This window comes from Solanum verrucosum, unplaced genomic scaffold, assembly GCF_900185275.1.
Source record: "Solanum verrucosum unplaced genomic scaffold, falcon-dt-bn FXZP01000138.1, whole genome shotgun sequence".
NCBI classification, from domain to species: domain Eukaryota; kingdom Viridiplantae; phylum Streptophyta; class Magnoliopsida; order Solanales; family Solanaceae; genus Solanum; species Solanum verrucosum.
In genome coordinates, this window is record NW_026020134.1 from 169865 (window position 1) to 189763 (window position 19899).

The 19899-nt window shown below is 30.5% G+C and overlaps 3 protein-coding genes and 1 pseudogene across 7 annotated transcripts in view; 2 read left to right on the forward strand and 2 right to left on the reverse strand.

The window, feature by feature from the left end:
- Positions 1-19899, forward strand: part of LOC125827363 (tubulin beta-2 chain) — a 461890-nt gene that overhangs the window by 97137 nt on the left and 344854 nt on the right. The window contains exon 1 of one of the 4 annotated variants that reach the window (XM_049506678.1): positions 12783-12786. The exons of the other annotated variants lie outside the window; for them this stretch is intronic. The gene's annotated coding sequence lies outside the window, so the exon portion shown is untranslated. Of the gene's footprint in view, positions 1-12782; positions 12787-19899 lie in introns of those variants that run through there. 4 annotated transcript variants of the gene reach the window in all.
- LOC125827410 (pectinesterase inhibitor 7-like) lies at positions 1317-2083 on the forward strand. The gene has a single exon (XM_049506725.1). It carries the CDS (start codon positions 1341-1343, stop codon positions 1971-1973), a length of 633 nt encoding a protein of 210 aa, XP_049362682.1. The 5' UTR covers positions 1317-1340; the 3' UTR covers positions 1974-2083.
- LOC125827399 (GDSL esterase/lipase CPRD49-like) lies at positions 3574-7200 on the reverse strand. 2 transcript variants are annotated; one of them, XM_049506713.1, is made up of 6 exons: positions 7076-7200; positions 6202-6279; positions 5945-6085; positions 5779-5855; positions 4950-5087; positions 3574-4048 (listed from the first exon to the last, which is right to left on the reverse strand). In XM_049506713.1, exons 1-6 carry the CDS (start codon positions 7184-7186, stop codon positions 3835-3837), a joined length of 759 nt encoding a protein of 252 aa, XP_049362670.1. In that variant the 5' UTR covers positions 7187-7200; the 3' UTR covers positions 3574-3834. The 2 variants fall into 2 exon arrangements, with proteins under 2 accessions (XP_049362670.1, XP_049362671.1); XM_049506714.1 differs by lacking the exon at positions 5945-6085.
- On the reverse strand, positions 10896-16859 carry LOC125827458 (uncharacterized; annotated as a pseudogene).

Genomic DNA, 19899 nt, shown 5'->3' on the forward strand with positions numbered 1-19899 from the left:
TGTATCTAAATAATTAGCTCCTAAACTAGTGAAATTTATATAAGTTTCCCTTCTAATAATAAGTTGGAATTAAGTACAATAATTAACTAATTTGCAAAACAGAAAATTGATAAAAACTACCTACTCTCAAGCTACCAAAAATATAATACTAATAAGATGAATCAAGGATAAGTCATAAAATTTGATTTTAGCTTTGTATAGGTAGGAGTAGGACATATTAATCATACTCTCAAATTCCTGTCGCAGAAATGCTGAAAGCTCTTATTACAGGTCAGAACATGCATCAACTTTTTTTTTTTTGTCATCAAAAGGTCAAAATTAATCAAATGTTTGGTAGTTATTACTAATGATATAATTAGGTGTCACATAAAGTAAAAGTCATTTGGTCCAAAAAAATTATTGTAGGGCCATCCCATTAAGTGGCGCTAATTTAGGCAGCAAAAGAACTTGAAAGTTCAAAAAGTAGTTTGTATACTGCCCCACTTATAAAGAATTGGATCCAAATAGGATTTTTGGAGTTTGAAAAAGGTGAAAATATTCAAAAGATAGGGAAGAAATTAAAGGAGAGTCATGTGTAAACTATACATTAAGAATACCAATTTATACTATTGAACTTCTTTTTTCAATCTTTATTCACAAAATGATATACATCATTTACAAGATATTGTGGAATTTATTGATAATCTCTAGTTAATTCATGTACGAAATATCTCCTAATTAATTGAATTTTCATATAATCCATTGCACTTGCAATTCATAGCTAAATAAAATTAGCATGATATTTTTTTTATTTAATTATAAAAATTTATTTGTCGCTAATTTTTTACTTTCTTATAATGGTGAAACTATTGAACAAAAAAACAGGTATTGTGTACTTGTATCTACCTTATAACATGGCTCCCATAATCTTTCTCCTTGTGGTTGATAATTAATTCATAAGATTTTGACTTTTGAATTTTCTGCTCATAATCAGGTGTAAAATGTATTCAAAAGTCTTTTAATTTTTTGTGATCTTAAAACATATCAAGTGGAAAGAGTAAGTAAGAAATTACTAAAAATTAATTTATTTTTTCAAACGGACTAAAAAAAAAGTTAAGAAAAATTACGATAACTATCAACACTTTATAGATTGAAGAAGTAATTACTTTTCACCCTTTTTCGCATTGTTCAATAGTACTACCCGAATTAAAGGAGCATAATGAATATTCTTTTCGACAACAAAAATCATGACTCCATAACAAATGGTTCTTAATTAGGACAAAAATGTAATTTCACCTCCAAACCAATTGCCTACATATATTGCTACATTTTGTTGAAAAATAAACTATAGTAGATAAACCATGAAAACCTCATGTACTCTTTGCATCCTCTTCACCACCGTGCTCCTCCACCTCTCCCTTATCCCGTCCCCCTCCGCCGCCCTCCTCGACCCTACCACAGTGTCATCCGTTGACATCGTCCTCGATGACTCGGACTACATCCGTTCGAGTTGTAAAACCACTTTGTATCCGGATACCTGCTACCACTCACTAAACCACTACGCGACCGCGGTACAACAAGACCCCGGTCGCCTAGCACGTGTCGCTATTGGAGTAAGCCTAGCAAAAGCTAAGCGAATGTCAGCTTTTGTTTCCAACTTATCTCGCGAAGCTGACTATGGAGCGCAGCCACGTGCAGTGGCTGCGCTCCACGACTGCTTCTCCGTATTCGGAGATGCAGTCGATCAGATACGCGACTCGTTGAGTCAAATGCGTACGCTCGGTGGCTCGAGTGAGTCATTGAGGTTTCAAATGAGTAATGTTCAAACATGGATGAGTGCGGCTTTGAGCAATGAGGATACTTGTACTGATGGATTTGAAGATGTGAGTGATGATGAGCCATTGAAATTGAACGTTTGTAATCGTGCAGGGAAGGTCAAGGAGGTTACTAGTAATGCTTTGGCTTTTATAAATAGTTTTGCCAATAAGATATGAATGTTTGATGAGTTTGATAAGACTCTTTACTGACCATGTTAATTAGTTGTTGACAAGTCTATAGGATGCATCCATCATATATCTATATTTATTCATATCCGTTTTAATTTGACTGTCTGATTTTAATTTGATACAAAGTTTAACAAAGTAAATTGTATTGATATATCTTGATAGGAATAGGTTCTTTGTTGAGGACTCTGCCTTTGGGCGTGGTCAAACTCCAAAGGTATATATAGGAGTAAGTAGCCACTTTTTTGTTAACTTTTTGAATATTGTGATTTTAAATTTAAATTAGGTAGAATGTATCAAAATGTTCTTTGATCTTGTGGTATTAAAATTGTCTGTTGAAAAATTGAAGTTAACGAGTTAGACCATAAAGGAAAGAGATATTTTTTTCTTCTAAAAATAGATTAATCAAAAAGAAAAATAAGACAAACAAATTGAAACGGAAGTATATACTAAATTACTAACTAATCATAATTGTCACTTAACTATTTTTTATAATATTTAGGACTTAAATATTAATATAACTAAAATTGGACAAAAAGAAATTGTACTGTGATTCTAATTATTTTTTTTGTTCAACGAGAAACAACGTCCTAGTTAATTTCTCTTAAAGTGCTAAAGTAATACTTAACTATTTATCTCTAATCTCTGTATGAATTATCATTAAAGCAGCTAGCCATTTGCAATTAGACTTGACAACTTGCACTTTGCAATTGCCTTAAATTCAATATGGGGCTCACTACAGCTTTTCTCCAATCCATTCTACCCTTTACTCTGTCTTCGTTTCGATTTGTTTGTTCTAATTTTTTGAAGAAAAAAATCTTTTAGAAAGAATGATTTTTTCCCCTTTTTAGCAACTCTCTAATTTCAACTACACATTTAAGACCACAAAATTAAAAGACATTTTGATACATTGACATATCCTTAATTTAAAATCATAAGACTTAAAAATCTTTTTTATTTTCTCAAATTCTGTATTAGATCAAAATAGGACAAATAAATTGAAACAATCAGGATATTGTTTTGTAAGATAAAGCTATTCCATATCAGTACTTTAGACATAATTATTAGACATAAATTTATTATGGTGACTCAATTATTAGATTCGTTAGACATAAATATATTATGTCTTGCAAGTCATATAAAATATTTGATCTTCTCATATCTATGAAATTTAATTTCCAGATTGTAGACCAGCTCATGTCATTTGGATTTTCGAGTGGTTACATTATCACATGCGAATTACATTTAAAACCTAACAAGACTTAACAAGAGTATTATGTTTGAGTCCATATACTTGAAGTGTTTTTTTTTTTTTCGATCTCAAATACTAGTCAGTTTGACAAATTAAATTTGCTTTTAAGATATATAACATTTTAAAAAAGCAAGAAATATTTATTAATTAATTTCAATTCACCCAACTAAGGTGGGAGTGGCCCCATGCTGGTGGACAAAATGAAGGAAACGAGATTAATATGGATTGGACATGTAAAGAGAAAATGCGAGAGGTTGATTATACAAGATACAAAGAGAGATAGATATAGGCCGAAAAAGTATTAGGGAAATGCGATAAAATAAGATATGACTCAGCTGCAAGTATATTCAAATGAAAATGATAACTTAGATTAAATTAAAATTACTAAATATCCTTCTTAAAGAAGTTAATAAGAGTTTTACAAAAAATATGAATTGAAGATGGTAACTGATATGATGAACATTGAGTTGAAGAGAAGTTCAAAGTAGGTTTTCCAAAAGTGATAGTAAGAAGCTAAGCTGCTCGAGCGCATTTTCTTGCCTTTCTTGCTTTTCTGCAGAAGCAAATCCCTATCTTGACGGTAGACAAACATTCATATTGTCAGATCCATTGGGCTTGCCAGTCCAAGTCCAAATCAGCAACAATAACAGGAGTGTTACCATTAGGCCCAACAAAGATAGTAGGTGAATATTGTGCAAATTCATTTGGCAATGATTTCCAATGTAGATTTGGCTCCCAATCTGCTTCTTTCACAACCTTTAAGATTTCCTTAACCACAACTTTGCTTGCTTCTGCTGTTAAATGAACTCCATCCCTTACACCCAAATATAACAAAATATCATAGTGAATTTGAACCTCAAGTGCGTGTGTATATATATATATATATATATATATATGGTAAGTTATCTGTTAGGAAAAATAATTCAAAGTTGTAAGAAATCGTGTCTAGACTCTAGTTAAGATTTGTAGTTAAATTGATATAGGTATAAGTTTTCATATTTTGAGTTAAAGTAGATTTTGTAGTACTATAAATAGAAGTCTTGCTAGTTATTTTCAACGGTAGACGAATAATAGAAATTGTACATAACACTGGAATTTTATTAGTTTATGAATACAATATTATCTTTTATTATTTGTTACGGCCCCAAGTTAAAAATTAAAACCTTCAACCTCGAATTCCTATTTGAACAACTTTTTATTGTTGTTGATTCATTTGAATTATTACTAAATTAAACTAAAATAGCTTATTCAATCTCAACAATTGCTTATTCATAGGCTATTATGAATTCAAGACAAGGTGCTATGATAAAATTGATAGACATGCTGCTCTTAGAAAGTACCGCTAATACATCCTAGTTCGAGTTCGAGTTCGAGTGATGGCCTACTCTCTTGGATAAATAGATCTTATATATAAACCATTTTTATAAAATCAAAAATATTTTCAAATCTTGAAATCGAATATATTTCGAAGAAATCACTACAAAAAGGGGTTACATATGTAAGGGTGTCAAATTAAGTGATTCTCGATAAGGAAATGTTGCACATGAGTTAGGATCTAATTTTTCTCACGTACACTCCGTAAAAATAATTTAATTAGAAAGTAGATGAGAAGTCTTAAACGTAATTATAAAGCTATCTGCACGAATTTAGTTTTTCAATCAATTATTTACCACTAATTAATACTTGAAGCTTTAAATTAAGATAGAAAAACGTACGTGAAATGAGCAGTCAACCAATCATCTCGATTTTGAAGTGCAGTCCAAAGATCAATCACCTTGATCCCCAACTCTTTGCACATTTTTATACAAGCTTCTGAATATATATGTGAGCTCTCATTTGAACGTCGAGAACTTCTGTTTTCCGAAAACAAACAACAATAGCAAGCCATTACTTACAAAATATAGGAATTTTTGACGAACAACGTCGTTACGAATAGGAATAACTATATAATTAGACATACTTCACTACCATATATACTATCATTACCTATACTTTCAAAATATTACGTATTTTACCACTAATTAAGAGTTTCTTACGTATCTTACACTTAGATACATGCATTTTTGCTATCAGATGCATAAAAATAGGGAGAGAGGCGAATGAGATTCATATGTATCTCATGTAGAATCACACTAGATACATGTATCTATATATATCTGGAGTGATTCGCATGTATCTAGAAGAATGACGAGCGAGATGGGAGAGAGGCGAGGGAGGTGAGCGATATTTGCTATGTATCACACAGATACATGTGAATCCACTTGGATACAATATATCTAGAACAAATTACACCTAAATTTGACCTCATGTATCCGAGATATATGTATCTAGACATATCTGGAGCCACTAAAATCTAGTAAGATACATAATATTGCAAACTAGAGTGTATCTAAGTAATTAGTTCCTAAACTAGTGGAATCTACGTAAGTTGTCTTAAAATTATGAGATTTTTTATGTAAAGTTTGTCAGAAACATTTCCCTACTATAAGTCAATAATATGTAGTATATAAAACCTTGTTTTTGTTAAATTTCAGTATGTATTACCCGAACAATTTGATGATTTGTTCCTCATTCACTGGTGGAGTACTAAGAACTAGTATTCGAGTCTTTTCCGATAGGCTCTGCAAGCAATTTTGATAATTCATTAGCGATTAATTTTGCTGTTTAGCTATAAAATTATCATGTTCGTTGAGTAGTTTCAAATGGACACCTTGAGATGAAGTACAATGTTCTTCATGTTTTGTATATATTCAAGAAGAGGAACATCAGCATTTAGACCATTTGGATCAGGTTTCATTGAGTCATTTCCACCAAAGTATACAATAACAAGTGATGGTTGTACTGCTGCATCCTTAATTATATATAAACAAATAATTATGAATAAGCATATATATATTTATCCTCTGTAATTATTAGAATAAATAAGAGTTTAAATTTTATACACTGAACAACAGATATAGGAAGTACCTTGGGAAATATTTGGTCCAAAACCTGTAGAGCCAGCCTAGTGTTCCAACCACCATATCCACGAAGCACTATATCTGCCTATAAAAACCATAATCAACTTGATTTAAGCTAATTAAAAAAAGTATATTTATTCACTTTTATATTTATTTATTATTTATTTTTATGGATTTTACTATTTAGGATCCAATTGAACCGCCTTCAGAGCATATAGTTTGGTTATAGTAGAATTAGTACACGAAAATTCTTTTTTGGAAAAAAAATATTGTGGATTGAGATTAGCTTCAATATCCTTCTAATTGAGTTCTACTTTCAAATATAATACCATTTACGAATATATAATATTTCTGTTATATAGTTTTGATTCCTTAATTTGTTCTCCAAGCTTCGTTCAACTAATATGCACATAGGACATTCAATTTGGGGTTACTTTTTGAGTATTTACATCAAATTAAATAATTTAATCTTTATAATTATAAATTAGAGTAGAAATATATATCATTTAATTATAATTAAATGATGAAAAACACAATCTTGCATTCATTCCTTTGATATAAACATAGGAAGAAGCTAAGTAAGTAGTATTAACCCTCACTCTCCTCTCAACTGGATACTAAAAAACAAAATTTGGGATTAGGGATGACAATAGGGCAGGACACAAGCTGATGAGTGAGACAGGACATGACAAGGCGAAGGAATGCTTAAAGAGACAAAGTGAACTGAACAAACAGGTCAAAATCTTAGCAAGTCAAAAATCCCTAGTTCGAATTTGTATCCCTCAAAAATCATCCTTGTTCATTAAAACACCAAGAGACCAAAAAAAACATAGAAAAATAAAACAACAAATTAAAGATAGAATAAGAGATAAATAGAGTACCTTGCAAGAGTATAGATCAGTGAGGATTGAACCCCAACCTTCATGGCTATAGCTAAATTGCACTATTGAGGATCCAAATAGAACAATTTGTGGTCTATTTGGTCCAACCATTTTAATCTTTTTCTCTCTCTTTTTTGTTTTCTCTGCAATTATTTTCAACCAGACTTGTATAAATTATTAAAAACGCAACATACTACTTCAATTATTGCTTCTTTTAATAGTCTATTTGAGTTGGCAACTTGACATATATTATATTCTCTAACTTCGTATTGTGATGTTCACATCACTATTTTTTATTGTCTATTTTGTATTACAATATGAGTCGCATGAGATTCGATTCTGTAACCTTTTAATAAATTTGTTCTTAATTTATATATTTTTTATAAAAAAAATTCTTATAGGAAATCTGAAAATAATAATAATTTATGTTCAATTTATAAGTGATTAGAGGATATCATTTTCAATGCAAAACATATATTATTCATACACATTAAGTTGTGTATTCTTATTTTTTTTTAATTGTTAAAATTAAATTGTTTGATTTGATATTAATATGGCATACGAATAAGTATTTATTGAAATTTAAACACGAGATGCGGATAAATATATTATTGGTATTTGATATCTCCAAAATATGAATAATTAACTCTTGTATAGATTTATTTGGAAAAATTACCTTAGTTAGCTTATTCTAATTTCTTAATGACCCGGAGAAAAAAGTGAAGCTTCAGCTTACCATTATTGGGCTTTGATGCCCAAGCTGCAGTAAATAACAGAGGCCCACTTAGCCAACTTGGGCAACCCACTTGAATGGCCCATTTTACCCAATTATTTAAGGACAAATTACTTAACTACACTCCTTTACTTACCTTAATATCCATTTATCCCTACTTATTTCAAAAATTTCAAAAATCCCTTATTTACCTATGTATCCCGCATGTATCCCTTATAATATGTGGTTCCTATAATTTATATATTATTTAAAGGGCAAATTACAGAAATCACATACTTTTAAGGCAAAATTACAATCTATCCCTTAAAAGTTTATAATTACACAAATTCCTCAAAACGGATATAATAAAATAAGCGTTGATACATTAATCTAATGCGCGAGATACATTAATCGTTAAGTAAGATACATTACATTTTACACGTGATACACTAATATGATATACATTTTATACATGATACACTATCTGATGTGCAAGATACACTAATCTGATGCGCGAGATACACTAATCCGATGTACATTTTATACATGATACACTATCTGATGCGCGAGATACACTAATCTGATGCGCGAAAATGAGGAATTTTGGAGATTTGTAAAACTTATAGGGGATAATGGTAATAAGTAAACTAAAATGTGAGATTTCTGCAATTTTTTCTGATTTAAAACTTTGAAATTAGTTAATATTAGGAAAAACTACCAACTAGACATACTTTTCTACCATATATACTTATTTTACCTCTAGTTTAAAAAAATCACATAATACCATTTTTAATATTTATATCATATATTTTATAAGATTTAACTAGATACACAAATCCCTTAAATATGGTATTGAATAATTATCTTAAAATTTAAACTCCTTAATTAATGGTACACAAATTATTTTCTCATTACCCTAATGTTCACCTCCACCCCACGTACTTCACATCCACCCCATCTCTCTCTCTCTCTCTTCCTTAACCAAATCGTGATAATCAACATCATATACAAACTCATATTCATTATCGTCATGGTCCATACATCTTTTCTATAAATTAGTCATTAACTTGCTTCTTTCAGATGACTAATATTATCCAGAAGAAGTTCAAGGTTTTTTCAACACAATTGTTGTATCAATGAGGTAAATTATTATTATTTTTCATTATTCTCATGTATCTTGGTTTACATTCCATTCACGCATCTGAGATAGAGTTCATAGTGTGTGTAAAATTTGATTGTATAAACTTTTACAAATTAGGTTTTTGTCATTGTAGGGTCTTCATCCGTCAACATTCAAGCCGGAAATTTAAGATACAAGGAAGGAATTGATGAAGAAGATGAAGTTAACAATTACAGATGAAGTTTACAATTATAGAATTACTATGATTTATGATTTCGTTAATTTAGGAACACTTGTTAGAGTTGATACACAAGTATCTTGTAAATCTGTTTGGTTTGTTAATTTCATCAATTAATGAAATAAACTACACCCGTTTAATTCAAAATAATGAATCGTATATCTCGACTTTTAAAACCGATGGATACGTTTATCTCACGAAAATGATACATGTATCTCAAGGCCGAAATATTCAAAAATTTAAGATACAAAAGAAGGAATTAATGAAGGAGATGAAGTTTACAATTACAAAATTACTATGATTTATGATTTCATTATTTTAGGAAAACTTGTTAAAGTTGATAATCAAGGATCATGTAAATCAGTTTTGATTGTTAATCATTCATCCATTTATCCTTTAATTAAGGAAATAAGTTATACCTCTTTAATTTAAAGTTATAAATCATGCATCTCGACTTTTAAAATCAATGGATACATGTATTTCGCGAGTAATGATACTTGTATCTCAATTAATCCTCTAATTAAGGAAATGAGTTACAACTAATTAATTTAAACAAATGAAACATGTATCTCGATTTTAAAAGTCAACAGATACATATATCTTCTGTAATTTTCATATTCGATTTCAGATACCCATGAACTGGAATGACATAAAAATATTGTGATATTCACCATGATCAAAAGAAATTTAGAAAATTTGGTGATTCAAAAGGACGATAATTTGATGAAGAAGATAAGTTCAGAAAATAATTTGATGATATCAATCGATGATGATGAGATGGAGCCATAATTACATTATGGTTGTTATATCTCCCATAACTTACTCCTTTAATTAAGGAATTAAACTAAAACAATTAATTCAAATTAATTAAAATATGTATCCTATCCTTTAAAACATGTATCTTTTAAATTCTAATAGAGTCATGTATCTTATGAACGAAAAATGGTATATATAGTAATATTGAAAACTAACGAGATTCCTAGTAATTAGGATGTAAAGTAGTGGGATTTATGTAGTTTACCCTTAATATTGTTGACACCCAATTTTGGACCTCCACAATATTAATTAATCACCGAGCTTCTTCAATTTCAATAAATATAGTTTGCAAGTTATCTTAAATAGTTTTTATCACTTATTTATAATTTTTAAATAATATCTATGTTTTATATAATTATATATATAATTAATGTATTTCATGACTATTCAAAAATCATCTCAAAAAAGATTTCATATTTTTAATATTTTATTAGTGATGGTTATAATTTTGAATTAATGAGTTTCAGGAAATTCAAAATACTTCCAAGTTATTTTTAAAAGTAATTTTTTCATTTTAAATAATTTTAAACAATAAATATGTATATTTTTACAATCACATTATTTTATAAATTTTTGAAAAATCATCACAAAAGATTTTACATTTTAGTTAAATATTTTACTAATTTACTTTAAGTTATAGTCATAATTTCGAGTTATTAGTTTATAATTCAATTATTTATTTTGTTAAGAAGTTCGTTAGTTGATTATATTAATTCATTTTATTTAAGTTTTAGCCAATTTTGTTACTTAAATTCAAATTGGCTATAGTTGAAATTCAAAAGGTCATTTTCCTTTTATAATTCTAGCTCATTTCTACCCTAACCTTAAACCTATTTAAGACCAAGTTTTGGGCCCTTTTTCTACCTTTTCCAGCAGCCCAAACTAATTTTGGGCCCATGTCCCATGAGACCAACCCATCAGCCCAATATTCCCTTTATTTCCCAGCCCACAAAATCCCATCAGCATTCCCAATTCCAGCATGCGACCCCACTACCCCAATATCATCTTCTTCACGCAACAAACCCAGAAATTCAGCAAAAATCCCAGAAAATCCCACCAAATTGCGGATATTCAGCAACCTTATCCAAAAGGGAACTTGAATTTCAAATTCAAATACCTCCTGTCCATCCAGTTTCCTCCCAAAAAAAAGAAAAAAAAAAGAAAAGAAAATGATTTTCTTTTCCCCTATATAATTTCTCGACCAGTCAGTGTTTGAGAGGGAGGGGGGGAATTTTAAAAGTCGTAATTTTAGATTGATGAATATAGTATCGATATAATACCAAAAACCACAAAGTTAGATCGGGGATTTCTTGGAATTTCTCTTCGTCTCGTCGAAATCTCTTACCGAAGTTCATTATAATTCTCAAAGTTTATCACTTCTCTAGTGTGGAAGCTGCTTCATAGTCAAGCTCGTTGTCCCAGTTCCTGCTCCGAGAAAGGTAAAATTCATTTCCAATCCTAATTTATTTCAGTTAATGTGGGTGTTTACGTTATCGAATTTAGTCATAATTTGTCTCTTTAGTAATGACTTTCTCTCTGTTAAGTCATTTTCTTTTGTTGTAGGGAAGATATTTATGAATGTGTTATGCCTGTACATCTGTTTTTTGTTTTTTTTTTCTTTTTCTTTTTTTTTGAAAATGGTATCTAAGTGCACTGTTTTGATGTTTATGTTAGAGTTATATGTTTTGGAACTTTGTTTCAATATCTTAAGACTCATAATGTAGTTGTGCATTGAATTTTTTACTTAGCCATTATTTTTCTTTGGTATCACTTTAGTGTTAGTGTCGTTTGTAATTCAAATTTTTTTTTTTTTTTTTTTTGTTTTGGATGACCTACAACTATAACATAAGTAATTTCCTTTTGTTTCATTTCTTCATATGGCTAAGTATGATATGTTTGCTAATTTGTCAAAGTGAAATTATTGAAAGTGGCATGTATTGTATCACGTGGTGGACATTAGTGATACTTCATATGCTTATATATGTTATTTGATGCTTGTAGTAATTTGTAGATATCTTGAGTTAAGCTATATCATGGTTATTCCTAGTTGAAAACATAATTGCACATGTGAATTGTTCGAAACCCTCCATTAATTCCTTTTCCCTTATTTTGATACATGTGACATTCATCCGAGTTCATTTCGGACTCCATCCCCGCATTTCGTTGAATTGAATTCCTCTCGAGTCAGCCAAAGTGATGAACAGGTCTTTGCAAAGCCAGAAATGGGTTGTATACATATTGTATACAGCAATATACACTCATCATACAGAGATATACAGGTCAAAAACGCAGGGACACAGGGCTGATGCAAAATACATGTATTCGGAAGCAAGAAATACATGAAAAGAGCCTATACACATGCTGATATACACTAATATACATCGGCTGTATACCAAAAACGGGATTGGTTTAAAGGCCAAAATACCAACGAAATTGGCCCAAAAGGGGGCCCAAATTCAAATTTCTCCCTTACTCGCTAATTATTTAATTGTGATTATTTATTGTTTGTTGTTTAACTCTAACTTTATAATCGTAAATCAACTTAGTTGGATCCCCCAAAAGACGAGCTATTTCTCTGTGTTGTTTTGTTTCTAACAAATCTTATTTTATCAATTTTTGTATTGTCATTAATCTTTAGTCAAAACATTCTTTTTTCTTTTATTAGTTTAAAATAGTTTTTTTTCATAAACCAAAAATGACTCAAATAAAAACCAACTCATTTAGTTTCGTTAAGATTTCTAAGTATTTGTCTCTAATTCAATTGTTTCAATTAAGGTCCCATTTTCTTAAAAAATAAAAATTGCTATTTGTTTAACTATTTTCTCAAAACTAATCTAATAATGTTAATTATTATTATAAAATACTTATTTAGTCATTTTCTCAAAAAGGTTAGTCAATTAATTCAAAAAGGATTTTTATGCCTTAATTTATTAAATTGGTTTAAATTATTATTTTAAAATGAATAAAATAAATTCTAATTAATCTAGTTTTATTAATATTCAAATCACTTGTATTTTAAGTCAAATATTTCATTTTGGATCCCTTTTCTCTAAAAATAAATAAAATAAAAAGTGTCATTTATTTAACTTATTTTTTAACCATATATTGTAAGTTATTCTTATGTTAAAACACCTTTTCTAAAAATTAGTCAAAAAAATATATTTTAGTCAAGTTGCAGGTCAACCGCATGTTAGCGGGCACTTCGAATGCTTAAACCCTTCTCGAAGTGTAAATTGAACCCCGAACCTTCTTTGGTATTTTCAAATGATTTTTTCTGTTTAAATCTTTGAAAATTATAAGTTTTCTTAATTTCTTTTAAAAATTAAGTGGCGACTCTTTCTAAGTATTTCTCAAATTGATTTATACTTAGAACATTTCAAAATAGTGATTTTGCTGAAGATAGGAAAATTACGACACAACAAATATTATAGCTATTAAATATTTACTTATTTCCAACCGAGAACAACTCCTAATATTTTTGCCTTTTAATACAAAAACATACAAATACAAATACATACAAAGGAATACAAATTCATTAGGTGGCACTATGCACAAGCACCAAAAATAGTTGTGGATCATATATGGATAACAAAATTCATTATTGTTGTCTTTCCTTGTTAGCTCTACAGAAAGAACTCAATAGAATCTAACACCATTTTCCTCTAGTTTCTTCGACAAAATTTACTTCAAGATTCAAAAAATTATATGCTTAAGCGTAGAGATATTTTAAGCAAGTATTAAATAATAAATTAACACTTTGTTTTGGATAAATCTGTTAGGTTTAGGATAAAGCTAAGGACCGAAATAAATGCCTTTTGTTATATATTAAGGATCATTTCAATCAAGTGAAATATATTAAAGACCAAAATAAAGCATTACCTTTTTAAAGGACCATTTTGATCATTTTCTCCCATTTGACTAGACAATTTTTTTTCTTCAAAAAAATGAAAACTTTTGAAATTTGTAAAGAAAAAATAAATTTCAAAAATTTGTGTCGGTTATAAATCATTTCATTAATGGTAAATAGAAATTTAAGAGTTAAATTGATTATAAATATAGAAGAGTGATATTTTTTTGAACAAATTATAAAGAAAAATATGTCTATAAATTAATACAGAAAAAATATAAATATTAAGCCCATTCTAATATGTTACTAGTGTAAATAGTATAAAGGGAAAATGGTCAAAAATGCCCTTGTACTATGTGAAAAGATAAAAAATTTCCCTCGTTTATACTTTGGTTCATTTATGCCCTTATTGCTAGAGAAATGGGTCAAAAATGCCCTTAATGAAACGGAAGTAACGGTTGCTTCTTAAACAATTTAATTAGCCTTAATTTTTCTACCTTCTTCTCTTATCTGAACCCAACTCCATTTTCTCACAAGATTTATTTCTTCTTCTTTCAAAATCCTAGCCCCCTCTTCTGGATTTCTCAAATATTCTTAATTGGGTGTAACTTTTTCTTCATTTATGATGATATCGAGTTTGCTCCCGACATTTCATTGTTTATGGAATATCTCAAGGTTCTAATTTTTCATATAGATATAAGAGCATATGCTATTATGGAATTGTAGCATTACTCAATTTCATATCGTGGATTCCTTTAAATTCAGGAAGAAGTCTTTTCAGGATGCCAAGCCTGACGTAGAAAAAAAAATCTTGTGAAATCTGTGGATTTCTTTTGATTTTTTTTTTCACAAATGATGCATTTAATTTTATCTTTCGTTACGACATTATTAAAGATGGAATAAGATGAATAGTTAGCCACTACACTCCAACTCTTAAATGATGAATTCACCTACAAAATCATATTTTTGTTGTAATTTTTCTTTACACTGTATTTTCCTTAATTTCTCACAAACAAGTCTCATTTACTCTCTAAAACATGAATTATCCAATATTAAATTATCATCGTCTCGTGAGTTTTCATTAATAAATATTAGCACTACTTAGAAGTTGATTTCTTATTTGTTTGGATGCTGAAAAACAAGTGGTATTGTTGTTGTTTCTTATTTGTTTGGATGCTGAAAAACAAGTGGTATTGTTGTTGTTTCTTATTTGTTTGGATGCTGGAAAACAAATGGAATTGTTGCTAATTAGTGCCATAAAGTAGGTAATGGATTATGGTGATACAAATTTCAGAGCTGCAAATTCTTTAATTATATTTATGTTAGCTTTTAAGAACACAAATTGCACTTAAAAAATTTCAAAATGGCTTTGAATGTGCTGATATACTTTTCTAGTATGCAAATGGTGCATAAATGCCCTAAAGAAGAAGATTCACTGCACATCACAACACCAAAAAGAAGCAAATACTAACAAGACCAAATATTAAACCATTAATCTAAATAAAGAAACAAGTATTCACTTTAAGATATTACACCAAAAAAATGCAGATTCACTACACACCAACACCAAAAACTATCAAACACAAAACAAGTTCTAGTGTCAATTGTCAACAAGACAAGTTACACCATCCAACCAAATGCACATCCATATTTTAGTGGTCAACTATCACCAAGACAAATGTGAATTTTAAAAAGAACCACCAAAACATTTTCTAAGGTAATATTCCAAGTGCATTCAAGCAAAACACTAAGTACAATTCCTAGTCTTTAAAAGTTAACATCACTGTCATCATTATCTAGAATTCCTTGTCCCTTTCTAACCATCATCTTCATTCTCTTCTTTTTTCCTTCATTTTGTAGTTGATGAAGTGTAGTTGTTGCCCTACCTTTCCAAATAGTTTTTATCGGTATTGACACTCCACTAGCATCTCCAGTAAATCTAATTCTTCTTGATCCAATTGTTGGCTTAGGTTTTTTCTTTCTCTCTTCCAGCCTTGTGACTTCAGAAACAACCATTGGCCTAAGTGATGAGTCTTCTTCAATACCGACTTCAGGACCATAAGGTTGTGTGGTTGAATAAATTGATTGTTGTGTCTCCACTTCAGTTTGAAACTCTATTTCTGCTTCATCATTTGTGCCACCTGAATGATGTACCCTTGGAGTTGAGGTTGTATCATTGCATTTCTTTTTACAATTTCTTGAACTAGAACCAGCTCCTTGAGTATTGTCCTATCAGCAAAGGAAAACATATTACTTTAGTTCAGGCCGTTACAATATAATTAAGTTACAAATTAGATGCTTACATTATAACAACCCTTTGTATTACGGTTAGGTTCACCACATTTTTTACAATGCATGGTTGATCCCTTCTTGGATTGACTCCACTCTCCCTTCATTTTCCCTGCTTCATTTGGTACTCTATCTCTTTTAAGTTTAGGCCTTCCTATAGTCTTCACAACTTTTGGTGGTTTCATGGCTTGGGCTGGATCGACTTTCTAAAATTTAATTCCCCTAACAGGTTGTATTTTGTTCTTGTAAGTTAGCAAATAAGCCTCATTACAATAATACCAGTGTATTTGTGTTCCTGGTTCAACCTTACAAGCCAACAAGATAAAAATGAATTAAAAATTAAAATAAGTAAATGAAGACAACAAGTTGAAAAGGCTAAAATTGAGGATAAAATACCTTATCATACAGCATGGCCTTGATAGCATGGGGGATGGTATTTGGTATTCCCGATAAGTCATAAGCCCTACATGTGCATCTTTTATCCTTCAGATTAATTGTATGTTTATCATCACCTTCTGTGACTTCGTAACCAAAGTCACCATTGAACTCAACCTTGCATCCATGAGCAATTTCCCTATAAACATTGTATGGCTTCATGTACGGTCGACTGAAATCTCCCTTCCAACTCCTAACTTTTGCTTCATTAGAAACCAACCTTCTCATAACCTTCACCCTTATTTCTTCCAACATTTTGATGATAGGCGTATGCCTTGCTTCCAGAATCCATGCATTAAATGACTCAGTGAAATTATTGTCAACCATGATATTTTTACAATGAGTATCAAAGTACACCCGACACCAAGTTTAAGGTTTATATTTCACCAAGTCTTTAGTAGCTTCTTCATCTATGTCTCCTAATTTTCTCAATTGATCTTCAAAGTCTTCAACATATGTGGCCCATGCACACCACCACATAAGTTTCTTGGCTTGTCCACTCCTCTACTTTTTACATCGATTAGCCTCAATATGCCTTACACAATATTTGTACTTAGATTCAGGAAACACACCCTTCTTAGCATCAATTAACCCCTATGAGATAAAAAAACATTCAACATCATTATTAGTTTTAAAATTGAAAACAAACAACAATATATTTGTTTAGCTCAAGGATGACAATTTTGATTATCAATTAAAACATAAGGAAAAGATGTAAGTTTTACCTTTTGCATATGTGAGATGAATGTCACTCCATGTCCATTTTTAAGATTTAAAGAACACTTCAAAAGCTCCAATAGCCATTTCCATGTCTTGCCTGTCTCCTTATCTACCACTGTCCATGCAATAGGATAAAATTGGTTCATACAATCTTGACTCGTAGCAACTAATAGTTGCCCCTTATATTTTTCCTTCAAAAAAGTACCATCCAGCCTAATAAGTGGTCTCAAACCACTTTTCCATCCATCCTTCAATGCTTTGAAACAAATGTACATCCTTAAGAACTTCCTCTTACCTTGTAAAAGAGCTTCTTTTGATATATTGATAACAACATTGTTGACACCCAATTTTGAACCTCCACAATATAAATTAATCATCAAGTTTCTTCAATTTCAAATGATTTGGAATAGTTAGTTTTTATAAAAAATTAAAAATGCTTTTCAGGCTATTTTAAAGCAATTTTAGTCATTTCTATAATTTTTAAATAATAAATATGTTTTTATATAATTAGTATATTTTATAAATATTTGAAAATCATTCCAAAAGATTTGACATTTTTTAGATAATTATTTTATTAATTCACTCTAGTTTATGCTATGATTATAATTTTAAATTATTTAGTTCGTAGTTAAGTTAATTATTTTATTTTCGTTAAAATTAAGACGCTCGTTAATTAATTAGTATTAATTCATTTTATTTAAATTTTAGTCGAATTTGCTAATCAAACTCAATTTGATTATGTTCGAAATTCATTTGGCTATAATTTTAATCCATGGGCCTAATCCTCAATTCGAAATCTAACCAATTCACCCAATCCTTCATGAGACCAAGTTTGGGCCCTTCTTAAATTTCCAGAAATCTCAGGCCCCATCCCAAATTCCTGCTCACTTCACTAACCCATCCCTTTTCCCCTATAGACTCGGCCCAACTCTTCTTTAACAAAGAAACCCAATTCAATCAAAACAATACATACAACATACATACAACAATCAACAGTTGTGACCCCACTTGCGTTCTCCATCTTCTTCAGCAAAGCAGTCCAAAACGTCAAAGTAGCAGCGCCTGGAACGGCGAAATCCATGGAAAAAAGCCCAGCCCTGCCAGCCGTGTCCCATCGACCTTGTGGCTACAAGATGGCGCCACGTCAATCGAAAGGGCGATGGGTTTGATCGAAACCGTCCACGTTGATCCGTTCGTCCAGATTTCATGGGATTTGGCTGAAATCTTGTACAATGAGCAGCTCCTTGGCCCTTGAAAATTTGAATTTGGGGAATTGATTTTCTAATTCCTATCCTACCCTTTCCCCCAATTTCGAACCCAAATTCCCTTTCTATAAATATCCTCTTCTTGTTCTCGATTAAGGGGGGAGAAAATATTAAGAGTTAGCTAAGTGTTGAGAGGAAGAAATATATTTAAACCAAAATTTTTTGAAGTTTCTCGGAGTTGTGTTTCGGTGTAAAAATTGCTGATCATCCTTGCTCGTTCCCGTTTCTAGTCTCGTTGCTAAAAAAAGGGTAAAATCCTCTTTCTCTTGATATTTCAATTCGTAGTTGGTTAGTTATTGAGTTGGAATTTTGTTTCAAGTCATTCTGTTTGTTTTTGCTATGAAAACTAGTAGATGTATATTGTGTTTTTCTTTAGTGTAAGTTTTGATCTTTGTTGCTTATTGTTATTCATCACATAAGATAACTTCTTTGAAAGGTAAATAATATTGAAAGTTTGAGTTTTAGATACAAATAGTTATCGCTCTGTCGATTTGGAATCATGTTTCTTGCTCCCTGAATGGACAAAATGTGAATGCTTAGACAAATCATTGTTAGTCTCATCTCTGTGCGAACTGCATCTTGTATGAAAATTGTTCCTCTCTTTTCAACTCTCATCGATAGCTTAGTTTGAGACATTTTTCATGATTATTTTGCATTTAACCTCCTAGTCTAGTTTTCCTTGTTTAGCCGAAGTTCAATTGGCTTCTTGGTCGTTACATGTGACCTTCTTAATTGGTAAATTCGTGATTTGCTCAAATGTCATTCTTGCTTAGCTCTGATCAGTCAATTGTAGCTATTAAGGCTTGACATGGTTTCTTCTCCCTGCTTCATTATGCTTATGCATATTGTTCTTAGTGTTCCTTTCTCATATGTCCATATACTTAGCATGTGTGAGCTCATTTTTTAATTAAGGCTAGATAATGACTAGTTAGTTCTAACTTGGTTACTTCTCTCCTAATGATCTTGGTTGGAATGTTAAGAATATTAGTTGGGTTTTAAGTTTGATTAGTTTTGATTTTAGTTGTATTGTTGCTTGTTGTCATATATCTTTGTGAGTAATAATTTGTCAAGACAAATTGAAATTGTTCCCTATCATGGGCTTAATCACATAGGAATTATCTTGGATCTTTTATGATGTGTGATTCTTGAAACATTAGCACATGGGTTCCTCCTTTTACTTGATTTTTTTTTTTAGTCAATAGGTTTCTTATTTATATATTTTCTATTTATTTACGTTGCATGTAAACTCCCTTGGGTGGAGTCCAATTTGGACTCGAATGTTTCCGAACTTGCATTTCGAATAGGCCACGGAGGCCAAAATCCTTTCTCCTCCTGTCAGTCTCGCTCATCAGGATACAAGAAGATAAAGGGAAGCTGAAACA

Excerpts from the sequence above, each read along its gene's own strand:
- LOC125827410 (XM_049506725.1), top strand. The coding sequence starts at position 1,341 with ATGAAAACCTCATGTACTCTTTGCATCCTCTTCACCACCGTGCTCCTC.
- LOC125827399 (XM_049506713.1), bottom strand. The coding sequence starts at position 7,186 with ATGGTTGGACCAAATAGACCACAAATTGTTCTATTTGGATCCTCAATA. Across the intron at positions 6,086-6,201 it reads TGGACCAAATATTTCCCAAG|GATGCAGCAGTACAACCATC; the intron begins GTACTTCCTATA and ends TATATAATTAAG. Across the intron at positions 5,088-5,778 it reads CAAATCATCAAATTGTTCGG|AAGTTCTCGACGTTCAAATG; the intron begins GTAATACATACT and ends TTCGGAAAACAG.